Below are 26,203 nucleotides of genomic sequence, written 5' to 3' on the forward strand. Positions count from 1 at the left end.
TTTCATTTTACACATATTGTGGTCCTTCAATTTTTAGTAATTAATGTTTTTTGGGGAAAAAAAGTATTGTAAATTTATCCCACACTAAGTCTTTTAATCATTGCACTAAAGAAAATCTTTTCTGAAATATATACCTCATTTTGCCAAGGGATTGAGACACAACCCGTAACAAATTTGGAATAGAAGTCATCATCTGTAGTATCCAGGTTCACTCCTTTTACTGTAGAGAACTGCTCTATGTCCAGGACATCTTTACAATACACGGCACGTGGCTGCAGTACAATACAAGATTACTTCATTAAGTTCTTTTTGCCCTAGGTGAGCAGACTAAATTACATTATATTACACAACAGAAATGCAAAAAACTTAACAGAATCTTGTCATAATGCATTTGGGGAGTTCCATCCATCCTGCAAGTAACAGAACAAGAGCATCAAAAGAAGAAGAGCATGCAGCATCTGTGATCTTCTTACTGGTCCTCACAGTTTATTTGTCCTCAGGCAGCTTCCTTTCAGCTCCAGAGTTGAACTCCTCAAAGCCAAACTTAATATGTTTAGCACCTGATCTGGGAAAGTTGAGTTTTCAGGGCTAACAGAAATCAGGTTAGAAAGCTCTACAGTGACATACTATATTATCCTATAGCAGTATTCTCAGATGAAATGCCACAAAACTAGCCGAAAATACCTACAATGGTAATCTCCAGCCAATGTGAGTAACTGCAGAAGTTTATCTGCAGTTCACGTGACAACTGACACAGAATTACGCAGTTCATGCCTTTTTAGATACTAATCAAATCTGTCTCACCTACTTACATCTGGCAAAAATGGAGGCTCCAACATGTTAGCTTCCAGCCTCTTGAAGTTAATATTCTTGAAAATAGGATGTTGTTTCACAATAGCAGCTCCATTTTCCGTGCAACCCAGTCGCTCCCCTGGATTTTTTGCAAGTAACTGCAAAGATATGAATAAAGAGGCTGTCCTGGTGATGTGATCTCTCAATTAAGAAGAAAAAACACAACCCTTCCTTTCTTGGTCTTTTAGAAGATGAACTTTATTGTGGTATCAAAATGAACTGGAAATTCAAATTACAACATTGTAGACAAAAGAATCCTTAAAGAAAGATTGTTACTTTTTCTGGCAGTAAAGACTAGACCAAAAGTTGTATGAAATTATTTTAATTGATGCCACATTGAATAGCTTTTGCAGTAGGCTCTATTTGCAGGAAAAATCATAGAAAAAAATGTAGATCTGTGTAAGTAATTTATTTATTCTGCATAAACTAGTAAAGAAGTTTTTGAAGCTTTCTGTACAGGCGCACTCCTTAATAAATTTAAGAGCACAGAAGATTAAAAATACCTGCTGTCTTAAACAGGCTCTTTTAGAGAAGGAAGGTCATGTACAACTGCAATTTCTCCACATCCAGTATCAAAGCTGTACCCTATGGTCTAAAAAATGGTGCATTTTTCATTCACATGAGAGAGAAACCACTTTACGCTGCCTACCTTAAGTTTTAAAAAGTTCAGAATTATCAAAATTTGATAAAATAAACAAGTCATGGATCGTCAGAAATGTCCACTGGAACCAAAGAAAGATTTTGGTACCCTCACTACACCTCACTCCAGCCTTGAAAAAAATTCAATAGAAGACTAAAATAAAGCAGCTCATCTCTACAAAGGGATTAGAAATTGAATTTTCAAACCTCTATGTCCCTTCACCCACCATCCTGCAAATGGATTTTGCCTCCTCAGAGAACTTGTCTGAATATGTTTCTTGGTCCTCCTTTACTCTCCGGTCAATCTCATCCCGTTTGACCCTTTCCTTATGCTTCCTGAATGGCGACTGTCCTTCAATCATTTCATAAATTAAGCAACCAAGACCCCACCAATCTGGGCTGAACGTGTATTTTTCATTTTTGAGCACTTCTGGAGCTACAAAAATAGACAAAAAAAAAGCAATAATTTAATTAATACTCTTTTGGTACTGTACAAAAGGTCTTTAAGCAACCCCTTTTTCTTGAAGAAATGTTAATTCCTACACTGAATACTGTGTGTATCAAACAGATGCATGTAAGTGTTTTAAAACAATCAGATTTTTTAATAAGATTAGAAGAAATTAGGTGTTTTCTTAGAAGTTCTACCTAAAGTTACAGTTCCCAATGTTAACTTTTCCCATTTATTAAGAAAGTTTAAAACTGACTACCAATATCTTCCACCACATATTAAAATCTTTCTCTGCAGAACCAGTGCAGCTCTTTGGACAAGTCATTCAAGCTTGCTGGTAAAACATAACTAGCAAAGGATATTTCACATACCCATGTAACCAACAGTGCCAACTCGTCCTCTGACCGTTTCTCCTTCTGGAATCTGCACAGCTAATCCAAGATCTGAAATTCTAATATGTCCTGTTCGTATTAAGATAAAAAACTGTCAGCAAATAATAAAATATCACTTCTATAACAAGAAATTTCTCTTCATCAGAAACACCTAAATCATTAAAATATTCATATATCTCATAGAACCAAGCTTCTTTAACTAGAAAGAAGTCCCCACCTTTTTTCCCCCCTTTTTTAAACTTGTAACAGAAGAGAAGTACAAAAGGTCACACACACAGACAAAAAAAATGTTAAGTGCTCTATTCCTAGCTTTGGTATTGGCTGCAACTCCACTATAAAAAGAAATTAATGCCTGCTTATATGGAGTTCTGTATGTACACATTAGAGATTTTTATTTTTCCATTCTGTATTCCCCTCTACAAACAATCTAGCTTTCCTAACAAAACATCAGAATTTAATCCATTTATTTCCAATCAGGGAACTGTAGCCTGTACTGAAGTATCAGGTCTTCCTCTAATGGAGAGCACCCTAGTAATGCTAAGTGCAAGTAATATGCTACTTTTCTTTCTGCATAGGAGTAGGGACAGAAATTCCTAACCAGAACCTACTCAGAACTGTTGATGCCAGAGTCAGTCCAGACCATTCAAGGATTTGTTTGTGTTTTTGTTTAGTTTTATTTCTGGTCTAGAAAGCTTCCTAGATAGTGCATCACCCCTCTAGGTATCCCGTTCAAATGCTTGACATTCATTTGCACCTGTTTTCTTTGTCATTCAAAAAGCAGTGCAGCATCAGTGTTAGTTATTGTTAGCATATTAATTTCTTTTTTACGTATGCTAAATAATCATGGTGTGGGGAAAGACTAGAAAAACTTAAGTGCCACTTTTTATGCTGGTTAGAAATAATTAAATGCTCCTGAGCAGTAAATGCTATTTTAAATATTCAGATGTTCTTCTGTTCCCCAACATCTGATGAACCCCTTTGTCAAGTGCAGGATCTGAGCTCCTGAAGCCATTTTCTAATTAGCCTCCTCTGCTCTCTGGAACAAGATCAGAATATCCCTGCCAGAAAGAAAGCATTCTAGTGCAGTCCTGCACAGCTACATTTTTCCTCAAAGAAGCCTGTCACTTTTGCTAGACATTGCTGGAGAGAAGAATTAAAGAATGTATTTGATGTGCACCAAAGCTTTAGCTGTTGCAAAGTGACTTCTCCCAAGCATCTTCTTTTTCAAAGTTTATCAGTCAGAACACGCTGACTTCAAAGACTAAAAATAAATCCTACGTTAACGACTCCAAAAGCAGTTTTTCCTTTAACTGAAATACTCAGCAATTACAAGATCAAACTGGCAATATTCAGCCTCAGCTTAAGAGAAGGTAATTGCTGCACATGTTCTACAGTGAGTTCAAAAGATTTCGGTAAGTTTAATACAAAGTCATTAAAGAACATTAATTTGGCTTCTGGGGGAAAAAAAAGAAAAATATATTTTTTCATATTGATTTGACTCTCCCAAGCCACATCTACACTAGCAACCATGAGAACTTCTGTTTTTGTTGAAGTGTTGAAACGAACACTCACACCTCAGATTTCTTTCCTCTTTATTGCTTGACATCATATTTTACTCTTTAGGTGTAACTCTGACCTCAAAGCTAATAAATTAATGTAGTAAGATAAACAAAAAGACAAATAAAAAGAAATCCAGCTAAGTTTTAATCATATTAAATCAAAGGAAAGGGAGAAGGAAAGAAAAAAGGTCATTATGAGAGGAGAAATGGATCCCTTTCACAGTACATATAATTTCTCACTCTCTTAACCCCAGTATTTTCTCACATTCTCTAGGAAATAGGGACAGTTTTAATTTACTAATGAAAATACACTAGACTTAGTATTTGTCACTCAAGTCCCTCCTATCACAAAGATACACTGTGCAAGAAATTAAAGAGATTAAAAAGTATGTTCTGTAATTCCTGATTTCAAAATTAATTTCAATTATTTACTTACCACAGTCGTCAAGGAGTATATTTTCAGGCTTCAGATCTCTATTAATTAAAATAAATAAAAGTGTTAATTATACAGAGGACAAGATTATCACTTATCATGAAATGTAACTGGGGCAATATAGGACTTCTGATAACGATTCTGATTAAGGAGGTTCTTCCAGATCATACCTACATACAAAAAAAAAAAAAAAAAAGCTGCAAAGTTGAGGACCTATAAAACAAACGGTATAACCACAAACTCTTGAGTTGCCTAAATCTTTATCCTATTTAGGCTAAAATAGCAATTTCACAGATGAGAGTCTCTAGATAACACCAGCATCTTTACACTAAAGCAACTTACATCCAGCTTGTGCTCATAAACTAAAGAGAATTAAAGAGCTTTCTCCTGAGCATATCAGCCATGTAACTTTACAAGTTAAAACAAGCCAGTACTTGCTGCAGCTTGATGCTCTACTCAGTTTGTTTCTTTTGGATGCGCAGCTTCACTAGAAACATTCTTCTGCAATTAAATGGCAGTAAAAATCAGGAAAGAGTTAAAGAGGTATTAATTTTTATTTTTTTAATGTTACAATTGTACCCTTACAGATGCTGAAAAAGAGGCTCTTCATGTACAACTACAACAAGATAAGGTACTAGTACAAAAAGCAGGAAACTGTGAATAACCTAAATGAAATACTTTGAGAAAGGATCATTCTAGCAGTTACATTCAAAATGAAACATACAAACGTTTCTTCAAATCTGCGTTACCTTTTCTCTCCAGATATTGCTAAATTCATGCTCTAAGGTATGTGCATTTGTGCTAGTTTCATTACTTCATAAAATAAACATACAAAAGTGTTTTCCCTATAAATCTTTAAGTCTGAACAGTCCCTGTAATGGGACCTTCGATTCACATCAGATACAAGTTTATAATATCAGGGAAACCAGGAGATACTGAGATTAAAAGAGAAAAAAAAACAACAAAACTCATCTCAAATTTTAGGCAGAAGCAAGTCTACTGTAAAACACATAATGAACATTCAGATGAGTTCAAGTAAACTGATCTAAAAACTTCTATCCAGTTCCCAGAAATCTGATTAAAGCCTAACCTAAAACATAATACATAGAGAAACATCTTAATCAAAGCTAATTCTGTTCTTCGATCCACCAACAGTTGATATTAGAACTTACTGAAGCTAGAATTCTAGTTGTGTACCACTATTAGTTTCTAGGCCAAACAGTTAACAAGAAGTAAAGCTCTGAAACGTCAAGAATTTAGCTACCAATTCTAGCTTTGGGATGCACTGGGGCATCATCTTTCTCCCTCGTCTGTTCCTCCACTGTGAGAGAAGCCAAAGTTTCTGTGGAAATACACAGGCCTTGGTCCTGCAGTGGACAACAGACTACCTCAACTGAAAAGCAAGCTCAGAATGAGAGCTAAAAACAATTCTAGGAACAGGAGCTTCAGCTTTCCTCTCATAAAGCAGACTTTATGTCTGCAATCTTCACAAAACAAAGGTGCATGTTGAAAACAGACTGAAAAATACATATATTTTTTAAATTGAAGCAAGCATGCACTGCTCTGTTTATGTTACAGCTTATACCACCATACCTTTTAGAACAGAGGCATTTGCTCCCCACTCTGTCTCATGCAAATCCTGATTTCAATCCACCTATTATCAAACATTTTGTGTAACGGATTAACAACTCTGCTACTGCTTGTTCCTGTGTTTACTTACTTTTCTGATGGCACCAACACATGGCCAGTTACAGAGAGTTTCACAAACTAACACAAAACATGTGAACTGGCTCAATCCCCACCAGGCAGAACAGGGCCCTCCTTCCAGATCTGCACCTGTTCTTCTAATCCAGTGGGAACTCCTCTCGCAGAATGGCACAGCCACCTCCAGGGTACTCAGGACAGCTCTGATAGCACTGCTGACATTGAGCAGTAGCTTTCACACTGACATGTGGCCCATACTCTAAAAACTGATGTTAAAAGAGAAGAAAGATAGGCCTGGCTTTTGCACATTGAGGCATTTTGCTACTGATGGCAACACGTGCCAAATATAATAGAATTTAACATTAGAACTGCCTTAACATTGGAACTGCCATTCTAGATCTGAACAAACTAACAAGATGAATTGATTTTAGTTTCATCTACTGATGCCTGCTTGCATTGAGGAATTTTATTTCAGAATTTCTGAATTTTCCTTCTTTCACTGCCTTTACAGCACACTTAACTGTGATCATATATGGATAATCACAAAAATATATTTTCAATAGAAGAATTAGCTGCTTTAACAGTTTATGCTGTTTACCTTCAGAGATAGTTTCATTTAAAATTCCTTCTTTAAAGCTAGAGAATGAATATTGTAATAGGTCCCGTGATCTTATCAGTATCAAATATTTATAAAACAGCCAGAGTAGAACACTCCTTGCTCCAGAAAACAAACAAATATTAGTTACCTCCACAGGAGAACAAACTGCAGCATCAACGAAGATATAGCTCAGGTGGTTCTGTCCCCCACAACATTATGACTGCAGGTTACCAGAATTTTATTCTCACTAAAGAAATTATAATTATGGCCAATTTTTCCAACCCTTTTGGTTCATCAATCATACACAGTCATGTACCGATTTCTAAGTGCACTGCCTTTAAGACACTTACAGAGGATTTCAATCACATAAGATGTCATTGCAATTAGTGATAGATTATTTCTATGATCCTTTTTCAGTTTATGATTATAAAAATGTAGAACTTAACACAATGCTCCTAAAAAGACTATACAAAAAGAAATAAAGAAATATGAGGCAAAAAAATCTAGATCAGGATAAAAAAACCTACTTTTAGCAAAGAAGAAAAAACAAGACTTTTGCATGAAGTTGGTCATTCTTTATTAATAGGAGTAGGGCAAAAATAGTTCTACAGAGAACATAAAATTATCCAACCATTTTCTAAATTTAGCCCTCAAATGCATTTGAGCTGACATCGTATAACCAGAGTCACCTTTAATCTGTTTACATTTTGGGCAGGAACCCCCTCACTATGTTCTATACCTAATTGTTTAAATAATGACATAATGCCTTCAGGTATTATGATTAAATTTAAGCCCTTTCTTCTTCCCCCTGAGAGTACAGATTATTCAGTTGGTAACACCTGCACTGTCTCTTTGTCCTTCATTATAAGATGAGGACTAAAAAAAAAAAAATCTTAGAAGATGCAATTTCACTCAGGAGCTGCTTGTGAAACTACTTTTCTGCTTCCTCAATTTGTAGCAGCACATACCAATTTCTAATAATTAGAAATCAGTTGCATAATAGCACAAAAAAAGGGACACATTTTGACTCCAAGACCACTCCAAAGTAAGCAGTTAGAGACGATGCTAGGATTCAAGGTGTTTGATTATCTAGTATGCAAATTGCTAACAAGTTGAACACAAGGGCTGTGGGTTTGGGTTTTGGTTTTTAAACAATTACTTGTTTGGGAAACATGAAATGACCTGCTTGTAGCTGATTCACATGAGAACAATGAGCAAAACCAAGACTCTTAAATTTACCCTTTCTTCCCTTTTGCCAAAATACACTGCACATCATTGCAAGACTGGCCAAATCTCTTTAGGGAACAATGCATAAACAGCCTGATTTATTCTGTGGTTCTGCACTTTCCATGAGACTGACTGCTGTGTAGGTATGTTAATTTTCCATACTGAGGACAGAAAAGGCTCACTACATTAGCATTATGCAAGACTAACTTTTTTACCCTTTTACCTACCAAGCAAGGCAGCAAAGCACTTCAATCTCCTGTTAACATCTACTTTAGAATGGACATGCAATGCCATGTTCCCAAAAAGTATTTATTTATTTGTATTGATAATTAATTTGGTTTATAATTTTCTATCACTTTGCAATTGTTTTTAATGTTTTAGGATATATCAGGTATCAGGACTGGAATAAACAGTAAGATGACAAATATTAGTAAGTCTGAAGAATGTCAAAAAGACTATTACAAATTACTGTGAAGTTGAAGTACAAGCTCATTTTAACAAAAAATAATTTGTATGTTCAATGCTGAACAGACATGGTGATGCCAAGGTATGAGTTACAGAAGACTGTACTGACCTGTAAACAATTCTCTCCTTCTGCAAATCCTCCAGACCACAGCACAGTTCTGCAGCATAGAAAATAGCCCTTTCTTCATCAAAGCCAGGATTTCCCATGTTATATATGTGAAACTTCAAATCCCCTCCATTCATTATGGTTAACACTAAACACAGGGCATCTTTTGTCTCGTATGTATAGGATAAACTAACCTAAAAAGAACAGAAGGGAGATGACAACCATTATTCACTCTAACGCCAATACAATTCTCAGATCCTTCTTCCAATATAAGCAAAATATGAAGTCGTTTAAAAAAGCAAATATGAATAAACCAGCAAACCAGAGAGCTGTTACTGCCCAGTAAGATTACACCTTGGGACGTCCACCTACAAAAACTCTGCACAGAACTGTTCGTTATCACATACAATTCTGGTTATTACACCAATCATTTATCTTTGCAGTCACACATTCTCAAAATCAATTACAAAATGTCATGCCCATAAGCCCCTGAAAAGACTGAAACTGAGCAAACAATGCCACACAAACTCACAAGAACAAGATTAGAAGTAGATACTTACTACAAACCTACTATTCACTTTTTCTAGAATTCTTTTTTCATTTAGAGCCATGGATTCTCCTTTCCTCTTCTTTATTCTCTTTTTTTCTAGCTTCTTACAAGCATACATTTTTCCTGTTGCACGTACTTGACAAGCACACACCTAGAAAGGAGACGGAAAGCATGTAAGAGACGTGAACTTTATGCATACGTATATACACACACACCAAAATTTATTCTGCTTTATTTTCCCCAAGCTCTTAATAAACAATTTCAGAAAAATAAGGGGTCTGTAAGTATCTATTAAGTACTTTCACCCAAACAACTTAAGAGGGTCACAAAAACTGTAACAGAAGCAGAAAAGAGGTTACACAGGAGCCAACGCTTTTTGCTAAAGCTCAGTAAAACTGCAGATCCTGTGTTGATGAAACTCTTGACTTTGGAAACTGCAGGACATAGGACTAACATCCACATCATATTCAAGGAGAAGAAAGGTTAGTTTAGTAATCGTCCTGTCCCTTCAAAACAGAGATACATTTGTAACATCGAGAAAAAAACAGAGCCTTATAAACAGAGTGAAATAAATCTAGGTTTTCACACTGAGTTCAGGAATGTAACTCATAATTACTAGGTAGGAACAAAACTATGCTCTCATCACCAATTAAATTAAAAAATTTAAACAGAAGGAATTATTGCAATAGATGGGGCAGTTTCCTCCAGCTTTGTGCATGACCTACAATATTGAGACTAGCACATTGAAGTGTTTTAGATCAATGACAGTTCTCCAGTTGACATCAAAATTTAGACTGTTAGAGACAAGAGTTAAACCTACTTTTCCTCTGTATTAACCTTTAAGGATGGCCTCACAGAAAAATGCCTCTGTACTCACCTCTCCAAATCCACCTTTTCCAAGAACTCGGTAATGCCTAAACGTGTGTTTGGTTACTGGTTGCCTGATAAGAAGGAAACAAATAATGCAACAAGAATCATAAGAATTTGCAGACCCCTTTCCACCCCAAAATCTGTCTTCAATTTGCCCTTCCTGTTCTTTAACATCTGGCTGAATAACAGTTGCCTTCACTTCATGAAGATAGCACATAATAAATTGAATTCAAAACGAGAGGGGAATTCTGACTGGAAATATGGGTTCCGTTCTGTCAGTAAATACTATTTAAACCAAATATGGAGCTAAACACTAACGGGAGTTCCCAAGATTGGTATCCCATTACACACTTAACAATAAATTCGCATTTACTTTATGCAGATTCACTGCATAAAGACTCTTGAACAAATACTTCAGTTAGCTCATCAACACTTCCATTGTCCCAGAGTCATCCTTGAATCTTGTCTTTCAGATCATGATTTTTCTAACAGGCATTGTGTAACAAGCAGAACAGTTCAGAAAGCCTAACAGAATTATAACATCAAAGTTACTGAAGTACACTTACTTCTCCAGCCATTTCCACTGTAAAAACCGGGAAAAATACACACTTTCTTGGTAAGCTTCAAAAGGTCTCCTGCTCAGGTATTCATGGACAATTCTAGCAACAGGAAAATAAATTCAGACTTGCACTGAAAAACTGATGATCAGCGTAATTAGTGTAGCAGCAGGCAGAAACACTGTCACTGCACTTACTAATGGTTTTAACCTAGATGTCTCGAAATGAGCTGCAATCATAGGAAACTATTCCTTGCCAGACCACTAGTAAATGCCAAAATAACTGCTACGTACAGTAATCAGGAAGTTTAACCACTGTATTCACATTATCTGTCTTCAAGCCCACCTAAACATCAGCCAACCAGCAGCTACACAATGCAATTATGACCCCAAAATATGACCTACGAAAGGTATTTACAGGAAAGGATCTACGAGATTTTATACGTCCTTTTGACTTGGATGAGTGAAGTTTCACTCTATGGTTTGAAACTGGAATACTAAATAACACATGCAAATCTGAATTCCATGCATCTTTATTGCTTCCCTCTTAAACTAAGCACACCATGGTAATTAGGAACACAAGTCATTCAAACCATATGCAGACATTTACTGGACAATGGAAAGACAGATCTTCCATTTGAGACATGTTTTAGTAGCTGTTCTGACACATCCCTTTCAATCTTCTAATCTCAGGTAGTTATAAAGCACACTTATTTTTGTTGCCACGGTGATGACCCAAGCAGTGACAAAACATGTTGTAAGCCTCCAGACGTGATCAAGCATGCCTTGAAAAACCAGTAATATTAGAAACATGAAGGCTTTCCAAAGACATGCAACACTGGTAAACAGGTATCGTTCCTCCAAGAAAAGCCTTCACTGCTGCAGCTGTGTGAAATGTTGCTGCATGATTTCAGAACAAAGTCTGTGTGCGATAAGTATCATAATCAATCCTCTAATCAGTCATGTTAGGGGAAGAATAATTAACCTGTTTTCCAGAACCATGAATTGTCTAACACTGCTCACAAACCTTTCACACGCCAATTTACAACTTTATTCTTTATAAATGCTTTCATCGTGGAAGAGAGCACACTCAAATGTAAAATATATAATGATGAAATAGCATTCTCACTTAAAGCATATTACTTGTTAACAGATAAAATAGCATTAGATCTTCAAGAGACTTCAGCAAAAATAGCATTAAGAAAAAAACTCTTAAAGAAAAAAGCAAATGAATAATTTACAAAAGAAACTCAGTCCTTTTAATGAATCTGTTTCAAATCTTTCACCTACACTCATGTCAGAGACACACTTCTGGGAGTAATAATTTCACCTTTCATCTGTCTCTGGAACAGAAGTTCACCTTGTGATATTAAAACATAGTACTGTGCATTTTAACCTACCTAGTACAATCCACAAAAAGATCTTTAGAAGGGTTCTCTTCCAGTCTTGCTTTACATTCATTTACTGTTTCCTGAGGTATTTCTGGCAAGTGTGCTGCAGACTTAATTTAAAAAAAAACAATAAATAAAAAAAGGCAACAATAAAAGCAATATTGTAATTAGTAGAATGAGTAAAAGTTCTGCTTCAGGAAAAGAAAAGGAATGTTTTGGCTAACAAGGAAACTAAGAAAGTCTTTTTTTTTTTGTCCCCCCAGTTAAGAACTGCAATAACATTCAATGCATTTCTGTTTCAATAACCTGAGAAACAAGTTTGGCTATAATGCAACAATTTTCTTTTTCTTTTGGTAGGCCTACCACCACAAAAGTAAGTAAGTTACCTATTTGCTTTGGAAGGATGGAATGGAGAGAACAGAAACACCCAGTCTGGGACATGATTTCAAACGAGCCCAAAATGTTTTTCACCAAAACAGCATGTGAATTATGATAGCCCCAAAGAAAATATTTGAGGGGATAATGGTAAACCCAGAATCTGCTTCTAAAGCAGCAAAAAAGGTATTAATGTGGGGCAAGGCCTTTTCAAGAGGGCCAAATCAAGAGAAGCAGAAGAAGAAACTAATATAGAAAGCAAATGTGCTATTACATATCAATAGAAAAGCCTCCATCATACATCAGAGAACAAATCTTGAAAAAATCTGATTTAATAATATGCTAAAAGTTAGATCTGAATGATCTCCATGCAAGACGACAAACATAATGTTCTAGGAAAAAAAACCCACATCATCTGACTTTGGAAGGACCTGTAGCAATTCTGAAAAATTGCAGTAATCCAACAAACATTGAAAAATGAAATGAAAATTCTAAGAATTTCAAAAATTCCTAATTCCCATGTCCTTAAACTAAAAACCTCTAGCTAGGTTGCTAATCAGCCTTTTTCAGATGCTGAACAAGTTTGCTGTATGTTTAAAAAATACATACTTACTTAACAGCAGTATTTTAATTTGGAAATACGTGAGTAAATCCTAATGGCAATAATTGTAAAAGCAGGGACTGGTAAAGGTTTCAACACAAGCTGGTAAGTTTCACAATTTTGGAAAGCCAAAAATTGGACTAATGAAAATTAAAAGTCAATTTAGTAACAAACAAAGCAACTACTTCGGTGTGCAGCTTGTCAGAAGCTTCCGGCACATTGACACGTATCTGATGCACATCTCACACTGCACTGACCCCGTTAGTGAAGTAGGTCTCCAAGACTTTCAGGCCACAGTCTATGCGCTTTTCATCTGAAGATACCTCATATTCTGCCTATGGGAATAGAATAACATTATGTTTAGTTTCTTTTACCTTATGCTAGCTAAATTTTAATCACAAATAAGAAAAGCTACCAGTGTAATGGGAAATAAAGGATCCCATTAAATTTATTCCATAGGAACTACTTTTAGAAAGAAAATATTAAACATACGAGTACTGAAAATCTACAAGGACTGGCAACTACAAGTCATTCTAAGGAATAATCTAGAAGCAGACATCAGAAGTTACAACATTTAAAGATAACACAAAATCTGGGGAAAGATTAACTGAAACGTAACAATCTCAAACAGCAACCTGTGTTAGCTTGGTAGGCTGATCCAACTCAAAGCTTATTTCAGATCTCTAAATGTGAAGCCATGCATGTAAGAGCAAAGAAAATACAGCAGGCATCCAGAATGGAGGAGTGCATCACACATAACCACCGTTTATTATGACACTCATTAAAAATCAACAGCCATTAAGAGCCTCAGAGTAAGTTCCAAGTGATTGACCTAATCAGTGAAAAAGAAGCCATATACCTTTTTAAAGCATCCATGAAGTGACAGTTAAAGAAAAAATAAACACCATACTGGAAATAACAGAATCCTTCAACTTCATTTCTGCAATCAATCAGCTAACCCACACTGACTCACTATAAAGCCATCAGCATCATCTTCTGATGAGACATTATGGTATCAGCCAATCCAACACATTTCAATCCAAAACAACTGCAAGCCAATGGTTTTGCTACTTGAATTCCAGAACATTCAAGTCTAATGGTAAGGAATTCTTCTTCAACTACCAAACAAGCTTAACTTTTCTGACCTGCTACTCAACCACAGCACTTTCCACTTTCAACATTTTCAGTTATGCTAATACTGTTGAAATACTGTTTTAAACTTGATATTGTAATTTAAAAGGAAGTTTAAGAGACTTGTCAGCTAACCTCTGTTACTCACACAGCTTGAGAGGGAAGTCTGAGTTGCTATTCCATTCTTATTCATACTTGAGTAACCCTGTCCCCAACTAGTGAAATGAGTCACTTAATGATTGGATAGCTAATTCTGCCTTTGAATTTGTTGGTTTTATTCAACGATTTCACAACCCTTCTTTCTGGGAAGCCACAAGCTTACTCCAGACTTCAAGGTCACACCTTCCCAAGAATTAAAGCTTACCAAGCTTAGTACTCAAAGCACGCAGACAAAGTACCACTTTAATCTTGTCATTTTGGCCTCCTAAATTTAACATGCACCTGAAATCATATGGCTTTATACAAGAGAATGGAGATTAAAAGTCCAGAAAATAAAATCAGGCTATTTGGATCATCCAGAAGGGGTAGCAGGCACTACATCTCACTTTCTTGACCGAGAGAGCAGACTAGCTTTCAGATGATGAGACTCAGATTAGAGGTTATCCTAGCTCTTCCGAGACTTCTCTTTTCAATGATTCCCAAGTGTTCTTCTTCACAATGATTTGTCAAATGGAAGTTTGAAAAAGGAAAAGCAAATCACAAAGTCATCCCTTACATCAGATTATCTCAGCCATGTCAGACTTCGTTACATTCACAAAAGCATTACAATCCACAGGCACATTAAAACTACTCAAACTATTAAATTACTGTAAAACGAAATTACTTCTTTGAAACAATTCCACCTGAAAAAATGGCATCTGCTAAGCAAAGACAATGATGCCTCACAGACATCACTTTTTCCCTTTTATACTGTTTAAGATTCTATTACACCTTACATAAGCAACCTGTAGGGATGAAAAGTACATACAGAAGTTGTAACAATAACATCACATCCACATTTGTCAGTGCTCTCTACACTGCGTGCTGCCCATCAATGGCTTCTGTTTATGTACACCTAACAATACTTAGCTCCACTGTTCTGGACTTCCATTTAATTCATTCTATGCATACCGGTGACAAATTGGTCTCTAGAATTTGGTGCTAGAAAATGCTGCTAAGAGTCACAAAATGATGGCGAAATGTACCTGGAATATAGGCCTCATTGCACAAAGATTCATTGACCAGAGGAAAACAGTTACTACTGTCAGTCATCACGCAGAATGAAAATAAGATGTTTTTTACTTTACTAGAATAAATATTATTTGGGATTCTATAAAAGAAAATGGATACCAAATGACCACAAATAGAAGGCAATTCTACTTCTCATTTCATACCAAAAGTTTCTTTAAGCTGACCAAGTGTGAAGGAAAAAGGGAGATATGCAGAAGTGGGGGCATGGCAATAACCTCGTGTGCTTCCTTACACCCTGCATCTTTCAGGATCATCTCACATTCTCAGAGTGTAAATTGTTATGTGTGTAAGCAGCAGTACTTCCCTACTTCTATCTTCAATCATCTGGTCCCTGAACATAAATTAGAACAAAAATGAGTGGGAAAGTTGTTATTTTGACAGCAATCTCAATTTCGTATTGTATTTCACAGACCTTGGTTTAATTGTGAGGGAAATGCACAGAATAAATGCTCTGATCTGCTATACACTCTTCTCCTAAGGACAGTTGTATACACACATACTCTACACACTGTGTTCTCCTCCCCCATGTGGATGCAGTGTGAGGTTGTGTTTTGTTTTTTACCAAACATGGCTGTGGGCACACTTCCTCTTTCCCCTCACTCTTTACAGTCAGATACCAAGATGCAGACGGATCAAGCCAAAACACTTCCTTTTCCCTTGCTCTCTAGAATTTGATTTCCCTCCTTCCAAAGTTCCCTAGATACTCACCTCCGTATATTTTTACAATTAGCAATGTCTGACCAGTCTTGGGCTTCCATGGCAGTAGCAACATTTTCAAGTCCGCATAAGTTAGACTTATTGTAAACACACCCTTTCAGGTTCAAGAAGACAACAGCATGATCCCATCATGCCTATACTTCTGACCATGCTAAAACTGCAGAGATTTTAGAGCAAACAATTTCCTCTCTGCTGGGTCACTTTTCCCAGGTGCCTCTCCTTTCTTGAGCATCACCAGACTACTTTCTGGTGGTGCAGACTGACAAACAGAAGACCTTGATGCTGCATAAACATCAGATAGATAATACTGATATGTGTCTTACCAACAGCGTTTTGGCCACAAATCCAAAACATAGGATCTAAAGCTACTACAAAAATAAATCAATTCTATCTCAGCCAAAATTCATACAAAAATTCAAACTTTATGTCCAAAAAAAAAAACCCCAAACCGCCACCAAACTTTTTTATTTATGTCTAAGTTCTCACTGCTTACCACTGCATCCAGAAATTCAATGCATCTTTTCAAGTCTGGTCTGGAATCACAAAACTGCCTGAAGAGAAGTCTTCCTATCGGCTGCTTGTCACAAAGCTGGTTATAATCTTTTTCTGAGAAAAAGATGAGAAATAAATGTTTATCTTTTCCCATAGCAAGATCTTACTCCCATAACAATGACAGCAACGAAAAGAGTTGCAATTATTCCCCAAATACTTAAACATTCTTCCAAGCACATTTGTCTATTATAGGCTATTCACATTTAGAAATAACAAAAATCAAATGCTTCACTGAAGTTTCATTCAGGACAAGGTTAGAAATAGAGAATGCTCTGAAACAGCAATGCCAAAGCAAACAAGATTATTGCAAAGAAGGAACATAGAATAAAAACAGAACAGATTAGAAAATTACTATAAGACTAAGACAAAAGAAAGAAGATATTTCCACGTCATTCAGACTACAATAAGGATTTCCATTTTTAGTTCATGGTTTTGTGAATTTATCTTCCATGAGCAGTTTCTTTTAAGAAATACAGAGCTATGATACAGCTTGTATCTTTTCATAAATGCTCATTTACAACTGTGGCAGGTTTCTTTTTTTTGGTATTTCTTTTCTAATCTACATTGAAAGCAAGACAGCAGTCTCCCATTTAACAGCAGCATACTCCTACCTTTCCTTCTCACACTGCTCTACAGGACACTCACCAATTGAGCATCTAATACCTTCACACTGACTAACAGGCGGCAACTTCAGCATCTCCCTCCATTTTTTACTACGTCCACTCCGTTTGCCTAGAAGAAAAAAATGCAAAAATCAGTGTAAAACAAGACTTCAGAGTATGTTTCAATTCTAGACAGCATAACATCAGGTCATGATCTGTCCAACTGCTTTCTTGTCTGAAAAGAAACCTCATCTTCGAGGACATCCAAGCCAGTAACAAACTTGACATAGAGGAACTTTTATCTAAGTACTACAAGTACAGGGTTTTTTTGTTCTTTTCGGGTTTTTTGCAACAGAAAGATTCTGCATTTTAACTGTGCACATAAAGAAACTCCGCAAAGAAAAAGTGAATACAAATTTTGAGAACTGCAAATATCAGTAAAGTCAGAAACAAACAAAAAATGTGGGAGTTATGTCTCAACCTTGGTGAAGAAAAGAAATCCTTACAGTCATGGAATAAAATAAATATGCTTTAAAATACATTTTTAGATAAACAAGTTGCACTTTTTTGAGGACAGTGAAGGTAATAATAATAATAGATCATCACTGAAGACATGATAGCAGACAAAACTTAACTGCTGTAGTATCCAGACCTCTTCAATGCTTCAGGTTTCAGTACCAGTTTTAAATTGATTTTAAAAATCATCAGTATTTTTCCAATTAGGAAGCTAATGCATTATGGAGAACCATTTTCTGTGTTCATATTGAAAGTTTACACATCACTTTGACCTGAAAAGGCCAAAAGCATTTGCAGAAGATAAGCACACTTCTCAAAATGGCAGCACACACACAGGAACAGAAAAATTTCTCATTGCAAAACATTTCAACGGAAGACAAATTTTTGTGCTGCAGAATATTCTAAGAGATTTTGTTAAACGATACGGCCAGATGCATTTCCACATGACAGAATAGCAGCAAAAACACCGACTCACTTTCTAACTGCACCAAAGCAACACATACTGTTAACCACAATGGGAGAGAGAGGAAGGGAGTTACCCTGTGTAACCTGAATAGAAACCAAGCAGCAAACAGTACCGTTAAGTCTAAATCGTTAGAAAGGAACTAATACCTTCAGAATAATAAAACAGATAAAAGAGCCCTCTAGTATACATCTTAGTTCCACCAGTGCTGTCACAGCAGTTCAATATGTTGCAGTTCACTGGACCTTAGTTCATAGCAAAACACACTTGATCTGTGCTGAGACCGCTGGTCATTTTGTTGCTGCTGCAACACGACATCCTCAATTCCAAAATCAACAGATAAGGAATTAGGAACACAAAACCTTAAAAGCTGGCTTGTAGAGATTCTCTGAACTGATACTTACTGCCTAAAAACCTCTCATTTCCTAACATTTCCGCACTCTCACTTCCTAATGTTGCTTTGCAAGTCCTTCACCTTCTGAAATACTTTAGAACACAGATACATCTGTGTGTATTTTTGCAGTACCAGAAGGAAAGATGAAGTTGTGATATTACCAGCATCATTAAAGTAAACACCTATCATTTCAACAAAGTATTTTTGATGGTCAAGAAAAATAGTTTAATATGCTTGGAAAAAAAAAAACAAACCAACAATTCAGAGCAAAGGTGCACTTCTAACAGAACTGAACACAGACAAAAATCAAGGAATACCAAACTCTGACAGCCTGTACACAGACACCAAACAGAAAAGGACAGGGTATAAATCGATACAGGAGCGTGAAAAAACATTATTCTGAAGCATTAACCTGATTTCTAACCACACCATTAACCATGCCCAGATTATTCCAACAATGCCCAAATCATGCTAACACGGACTCATTTGTGCATGACACAGCATGGTGGGTACAGAACCAAGAAAGATAAACTGACCTAAATTCATAGCACTTGGAAAAAAATAAAACCAAACTGTGATGCATGCGTAGTCAAAACCAAACCAAGATATACATGTAAGTCATTTTCTGAAGCATGACTAATGAAAAATAGTACTAAAAGAAGAATTTGTGCATTATACTTCAAATCCAACACACAAAAGATTGCTTGCTATGTGTCACCACAAATATTTGGCAAGCTGGTCACTACATGACCTTTATGAACTTCATTCTGCAGGAGACCATACACTCTAGTACAGTTTTTACCATCTTCTAGAATTCAGTGGGTAGGGACTGTTTGTAAGGGCACGAAGTGACACAACAAGGGGAAATGGCTTTAAACTGGAAAAGGATAGATTTAGACTAGATATAAGAATGAAATTCTTTACTGTGAGGGTGGTGAGACACTGGAAGAGGTTGCACAGAGAGGCTGTGGATGCCCCTTCTTTGGGAGAATTCAAGGGCAGGCTGGATGGAGCTGCGAGCAACCTGGTCTAGAGGGAGGCATCCCTGCCTACAGCAGGGGTTGGAGCTAGATGTACTTAAAGGTCCCTTCCCACCCAAACTGTTCTGTGATTCAATAAAGAGAACTTTAGTAATGATACATCAGAATCAAATAAATATATGCTTTCTCTCTGCTCTGCACTGACCTTAAGATTTAAAGGGAATAAGAAGGAAAAGTCTTTACCACTCAGTAATTTAAAGAAGGTGCACAGATGCATGTGTCGCCCACAGATAAGATCGCCTCTTCTGGTAAATGCTGCCCAGTAAGTCAATTTAGTTGTCATATTATTCCCCAATTGGAAAAAGAAAACAAAACCACTTTCCCGTTCCTGAGGTAATTTAAAACAAGAGTCAAGTCAAGTAACAGTTGTGGTTTTTAAGAGTGTCTTCACACAGAGCTTCTATTTGGAACCTCATTCTAGACAAAAGATCAACTGCTCGCTTTGCAACACAGCAGCAAGAAAGCCATTAGATCAGCCTGCTTTATGGTTAACCCACGTGTTTCAGATGAATTACCACTCTTTCTCTTTCAGATGCAAGTTGCACCGTTCTGGCCAGCAATTACAGCGACTCATCTTTTATAAAAAGAAGGGTGGATGCAGCAACACAATAAGGAAACTTTACATTTGTATTTTCATGTACATAAGTAATAACTTGTTTTCTCCTACGCTACTTACTTGTTAGAGCTAGAATTTCAGCATTCACTTCCTCACGTTTTTGCCTCTTAAAAAAGTACATGATAAATTCAGTTAGTTATATGAAAATTAATTTGCTTTCAGTTTTTCAACTTTTTTTTTTTAAATCTTCAAAGTAACAGCTGAAAAACACATAAGCTGGTTGGCTTATTCAGCAGTAAAAGCACAAATAATTGCCAAAAAAAAAGAACCTGCTGCAGCAAAACAAAGCAATCTGGTGTGGAAATACATTTAGACAATTAAGAATGTTCTTCAAGTCATTGGATAGACTTGCCACAGTGATCTTCTTTACGGACAAGGTTTGCACTGAGGCTTCCATTTCACTGAGCACAACGCTCACTGAACATCATTAGCCAGTCTTCCTTGAGACAGAGATAGAAAACTTGAATTCTGTCCTACAGAACAAAGATCATGAGAAGAATTGTCCTGTCTTTGGCTAATCAAAGCACACAGACTGTATGTGATAAGATTCAGCAGCTCATTGCCACTGACATTCTACCACTGAGCTGCTCTGCAGCCACCCAGCTTCAGCTTCCCAGCCTGCAAAGGACAAGCAAAGCATCGCTTTGGTTGAGAAGCACACAGCACACCAGGGGTGTGATTGCTACAACACCATTCTTGCAAAACTCATTCCACAAACCAGATTGTCAGATACTGGCTAAGAAATTCCTGCTGGGTCACACCCAGATGAACTCTGAGAGCACACAACTGCACCAAGGACCCACAGCGAGCCCTTAGCTCTATAAATCATTTAAGCAGTTCAATGGAAAATGAAAAAAAAAAAAAAAAAAAAAAAAAAAAACCAACAAAAAAACCAACCCTGATGTGGAAGTTCTACATCAGCTACAGCAAGATGTGTGAGAATAGCCCAGGTACAGCTACAGCAAGATGTGTGAGAATAGCCCAGGTACATACTGATCCTTATAAAAAGCCTGTCCCACAGCAAGATGCAGGCAAGTTTCCTACAAGACTTTAAACTGCTGTGAACTCAAGCCCCCTCCTACACACAGCTGCACCTTCCTCCAAACAGTTTATCAAAGGATTGAAGCCTTTCACTAAAGAATCAAAATACTCAAGCTCAATGAAGGCCTTATGCTACAAAGTTGTTTGTAAACACTGCATGTTAATTAACCCACTGGATGGCATGCCTTTACTGGGCAAAATTCACCTTGAAGGCACAGAACACCACAGAACCAACATCTCAGGTCCTCAGATCAGAATGGTAAACACTAAAAGCATAAAAGACTGCTGCTGACTCAGGCTAGGAGGCAAGTTCACACACATCACTTCACTGAAATGCTTGCAGCTCCAGAGGCAGCCCACACAGCCCCGCTTTGCAGGGTACCCCCACCTCCATGGAGTAGGTCCTTTGTCAAGGGACTGAGGGCTCAGCAAATACAAGCCAGTCTGCTGCTTAACAACTGGGTTTATCGAAGTGGCATCTTCTACTAAGCTTAAGAAAGAAAAAAAAAAGTTTTCTGCAGAAGTACAATACATGTATCTGGCTGGCTCTTATTTCAGCAAGTATACTTGAATCCTCCAGCTAAAAACTCAGGTTTCAGGGCAAGGAAGGCACCGAACTCTTCAGCATTATAAAGGCCAAGGCACCTCTGACCACCAACAGAAGGAAAAAAACTGAAGTAGATCAATACATAAACACCTAAAAGATACCCACAGATTGTTACAACATTTAAAAAATATTCCTCACACATCTGTATTCAAATGCCTTGAGATGGATTCCAGAGAGGTAAGCCTTCTGTGCTCTTGCACAACTGACTGCCAGAGCAGTAACACTGTGAGCAGCTACAGTCACACGTATCAAGCTGCAAAAATATGCATCTAGATTGTATGTAACATCAGTTGGTGCTTCCAAGGCTAGAACCATTTGAAATGGTTCTTCTCATAAGCCCTGTATACAATTCCAGCAATCACATGCATGTTATGGAATGCCAGTGCATACATGTTGAACAGTCTCTACCTTTCTTCAACAATGATCTATTAAAGTCTTGTACCAACTCAAGTAAATGCAACTAAGCTGAGCTGGAATTTATCCATTTAACCCTGCAGTCAAACAACATAGTAACAAGTCTATAACAATTATTGTAGAATGGTTTGGGTTGGAAGGGACCTTTAAGATCATCCAGTAATTCAGTGAACAGTTTGCTAGGGAAAAAAACAACAATAACAACAGTAAGAAGACTCCAATTTTACAGAGCACTCTTGATGAACAAGGAAGGGTTCTTTATCACAACAGTACGCACTGATCTCAGGACTGCATTAAAAGGGAAAGAATCAAAACTCCTTTCAGCAGACTGCAAATCCTCTAGTTACTACTGCTACATGTGAAACAACCCAAGCAGCAGTGCGTATCAAGAGACCTCTCATGTTATGTTTATTTAGTAAATGTAATTATTTAGATTCCAATATGCCCACATGCATTCTTCACACAGTTCGTTTAATAAAGGACAAAAAGGCAGACATTGTGCATAATTCTGTACAAACACAGGAAGACATGTTTCCTGCCACAATGAGTTTACAGCAATTTAAAACACAATGCAATAAGGGAGTGCAATAGAATGCAAGAGGCAAATAAGGGAAGAACAGACAGGAATAACAGCAACTGCAAAAACTCACAGCACTCGCGTTAAGATCTGCATTTGCTACTGGTGAATGGACTTTGAAGAGTGAAATCCTGGTATGAGCACACCTTTGTTCCCCACTTGCCCACAGTCCTTGAATAACCGTACATTTTAGATAGTCAAGCTGCAGTGAACAAAGCAATCTACTTAGAATTTTATTCCAAGTTTCAAGTATCTACACTACAGGACATCTGCCTGTGTGTCATCAGTACTATATGAATATCTTTTACTGCAAGCATAAGTAAGAATTACTTCGCTTTGCAGAATTATTTCAGGCTTTTTTTTTTTTTAAACCTAGACAGACCAAACACACAATTTGAGTGGAATGCTTATTTCTTCTGCAGAGCTAAATCAATACATTTCAATCCAAAAACAAGACTCCTCAAGATGAGCTTTAACTGCGACTACACTGTTACTGAAAGGTTCCTGAAAGGTTCCTGCTACTTCCATCTTGGAGCTGCACCCAATGATTACCAGTGGGCAGGAACTTGCTAATGCTTGGAAAATTCCTTTTGAAGAAAACCAATAATAATAATAAAACAAACCCACCATAAGAATCTCTGCATCCTAGATTAGCTTTCAGCTACCTACAAACCACTTGACCCCATTCTGCCATCACAGGCTTGAACCAACACAACCAAGAGCTACTGATTGAGCAACGCCACTTCTGATTGAGGTACAATCTTAATCTGCTTTAACTAAACATGACATATAGGATATAACACACCCAACAGCAGGTTCAGCTCACATTTGCATACCGCTCTGACCAGGCCGCTAGAAATGTACTTTCAAGTGGATGCAAATGGATCAGGTACATTTGAAACGTACTCTTGGCATGGATCCCCACCTGAAGTAAGCTGCCACTGACTTCAAAGGAACTAGGGATCTACCCTCCAGAGGTACCTTTGGAGATGAGCTCTTCAGGCAATGAAAAAGGAAGGCTCTTAAACTGCTTAAAATATGGATTTCTTTCAAAACATTACACCGCATGAGGGATGCTGAAGTGGGTGTGGGGCTACAGATCTACTCAGAAGATTTACTGGGAATGACTGAAATGGTTGTGAAAAATAAAAACTACCAGTATAAAGAGAAAAGCGAATATGAAATAAGAAAAATGCTTTTTTCCACTGAACGTTTCTTTCAGAATAACCTGGTGTCTATTTATTATTTGGACACTTTCCTGTATAAAATTCTGGGATAAATTCTGTAGCATCTTTTCAAATAATTTCAAAACCATTTCTGCTAGAGGAAAAAGGAATGCATTAATTCCTCTGCTCTAACACAAAATTCAGACGTATGTTGCTGTATGTTATTTATTTAATACACAAAAATCTGTGTACAGAAATAACAAAAGGAGAATTACTGTCTCACAACTCATACATCATTGTCACATAACTGTTTTCTGTATCTCAGCTCCTGCACAACAGTGCTCCTACGATCAACTTCAGCTTTGCTTTTTTTTTTTATCTCTTGTTTTTTTTGTTTTTTGTTTTTTTTTTTGCTTTTTTTTTTTTTTTAATTGACTCACTTGTGCTCTTCCGCCACAGGATTCATCTTTAGAAGTACTTCTCTCTTTTTCTTTCTCTCATACAGATTTCCCACAAAAATCAAGATGAGGACCAGGAGCTGGATTAGCATAGAAGCTCTCTTATCTTAAGAAAGTGGGCCAGGGAATCCCAGAACACCTCACACTCAGCTTTCACCTGCAGGCAAATCCCACTGCAGGCAGCACAGTCAGCACAAGCAGGTCAGCTGGAAGAAAGAGGAGGGAAAAGGGAACTCCCACTATGGCTCCTGACTCCTCAATCTTTCATCCATAAAGCACCACGGAGCTCTGTGTTATCACCAAGTCTGGTAGTAGAGACGTACTATGAGCTACCTTTAACGCTTGTGTGCATAGCTGGCATTTGATTATTTACAAAGTCATTAAAAGCAGGTAAGTAATCCTCACAGCTTTCCTTCTTCGCATAAAGAAGTATTGTAGTTGCTACAGATACATTATAAGTCATTATTGGAAAATTACAGGCTTATATTAAAACAATTGATTTAAAAATAGAAAAAACATACAAACAAACCTCTTAGAGAATAGCAACAAGCAAACAACATTCACGTGGGGAAGTACAAGCACCTAAACTAGACAACAGATTTGGGACCACAACAGGGAATGTCAGGTCTGGTGTAAGTGCTTGGTTATGATTTGTTTAGATGTGGCACTATTTACCAGGCAATACAGAACTGTCATTAAGCCTCACCAGACGATAAGTGCCAAACACACTTAATTCAGGTTCCGTATTTGCAAAAGGAAGAGAATAGACCTATAGGGCTGAAAGACTCAGTAAAATGCTTTCAAGGGTACAGTTTTCCCTACTTACTTCATTATGAAGGAATATTAAGTTAGACCATAAAGCCTAAATTAATTCTTTCAGCATGCCCCAGTAACTATAAAATAAGAGCACAGTGCTTTCTATCTTATCACTTTTGTTTATACAACTGAAACACAGGTAAACACTCTTATCAGGTCTTCCACATGCTGAGGAATTGGGAAAAGGATTTACTGACACGCATCAAGCCTACACGTGGAAATCAGTAAAGCTGTTATTTTACCTACTTCCATGAGAAACAGTAAGTCTGTATTTTTCTACTCTCTCTCACCTCCCCATACACTTTACAGTAAGATATTATGGAGGTGGTAAGGAAGACAATCCACAGTCTGCTTTTCTGCCCCACTTGTAAGGCCCTGTTAGCAAAGAATGTATTTTACTGAAATAAACTACTTCACCTTTGCAAATTCCTTCCTTCAGAGCATGTCACACTAGAGCTGGGAAAGGGACTTTTTGTGAATGGCCCTGACAGGAGCAAAACAGCCATTCTCAGCCTAGCTGGAGCACAACAGACAGAAGATAATTTCATTTCAGGGAGCATTCTGAAGAAATGTGATATATATAAAGCACTCCAAGTAGATGGGCACAGACCTGGAAATGTAAGAGAGCTTCAGCCAGTCAGTCAATGGAGTTTGGGAGCTTCAAATCCAGAAATAATATTCTTGCGAACATTTACACAAAAGGCCAATTGGAGGCACACAACTATTTTAGAAGTTTCACACCAGGTAGAACCGATCCTCACATCAGCTGCTGTCAGAGTTTCATTTACTTCATTGAAATATCTTGTTTGGTCAGTTCTACCACTGTAATTTACTTTAAACATAGTGAAACCTTAACTAAAGTGGCAACCTGACATTAAGCAGCCACTTAAAAGCAGCTCCAGATTACCACTCCGCTCTTTGTGGTGAGGCTTTGGGCACAGTAAAGCTTGGAGCCAGATTCCACTTTCCCTTCATTTCTCAGATCCCTTCAATGCAAACTCCAAAGCCAGGCAGCACCACCACAGACATGTACTGTCAGTGGAACCAGCCAAAACATGCCCTCGAGTCTGAGGTGGTCTTTTCAGCAAAGGTTGGGA

At 37.2% G+C, this 26,203-nt stretch overlaps 1 protein-coding gene across 2 annotated transcripts in view; it reads right to left on the minus strand.

Moving 5' to 3' along the window:
- Positions 1–26,203, minus strand: part of GRK4 (G protein-coupled receptor kinase 4) — a 36,166-nt gene that overhangs the window by 6,614 nt on the left and 3,349 nt on the right. For both annotated transcript variants that reach the window (XM_042870713.1, XM_042870712.1), the window contains exons 2-14: positions 17,042–17,128; positions 16,338–16,450; positions 13,024–13,101; positions 11,800–11,900; positions 10,410–10,502; positions 9,851–9,914; positions 8,984–9,124; positions 8,427–8,617; positions 4,327–4,364; positions 2,311–2,400; positions 1,719–1,927; positions 813–950; positions 135–272 (exon numbers count right to left, since the gene is read on the minus strand). In XM_042870713.1, coding sequence (XP_042726647.1) covers positions 135–272; positions 813–950; positions 1,719–1,927; positions 2,311–2,400; positions 4,327–4,364; positions 8,427–8,617; positions 8,984–9,124; positions 9,851–9,914; positions 10,410–10,502; positions 11,800–11,900; positions 13,024–13,101; positions 16,338–16,450; positions 17,042–17,128 — 1,481 coding nt within the window. The remainder of the gene's footprint in view (positions 1–134; positions 273–812; positions 951–1,718; positions 1,928–2,310; positions 2,401–4,326; positions 4,365–8,426; positions 8,618–8,983; positions 9,125–9,850; positions 9,915–10,409; positions 10,503–11,799; positions 11,901–13,023; positions 13,102–16,337; positions 16,451–17,041; positions 17,129–26,203) is intronic.

The sequence above is a fragment of the Lagopus leucura genome, unplaced genomic scaffold (genome assembly GCF_019238085.1).
Source record: "Lagopus leucura isolate 7727_CA_CO unplaced genomic scaffold, USGS_WTPT01 Super-Scaffold_100004, whole genome shotgun sequence".
Lineage (NCBI taxonomy): Eukaryota > Metazoa > Chordata > Aves > Galliformes > Phasianidae > Lagopus > Lagopus leucura.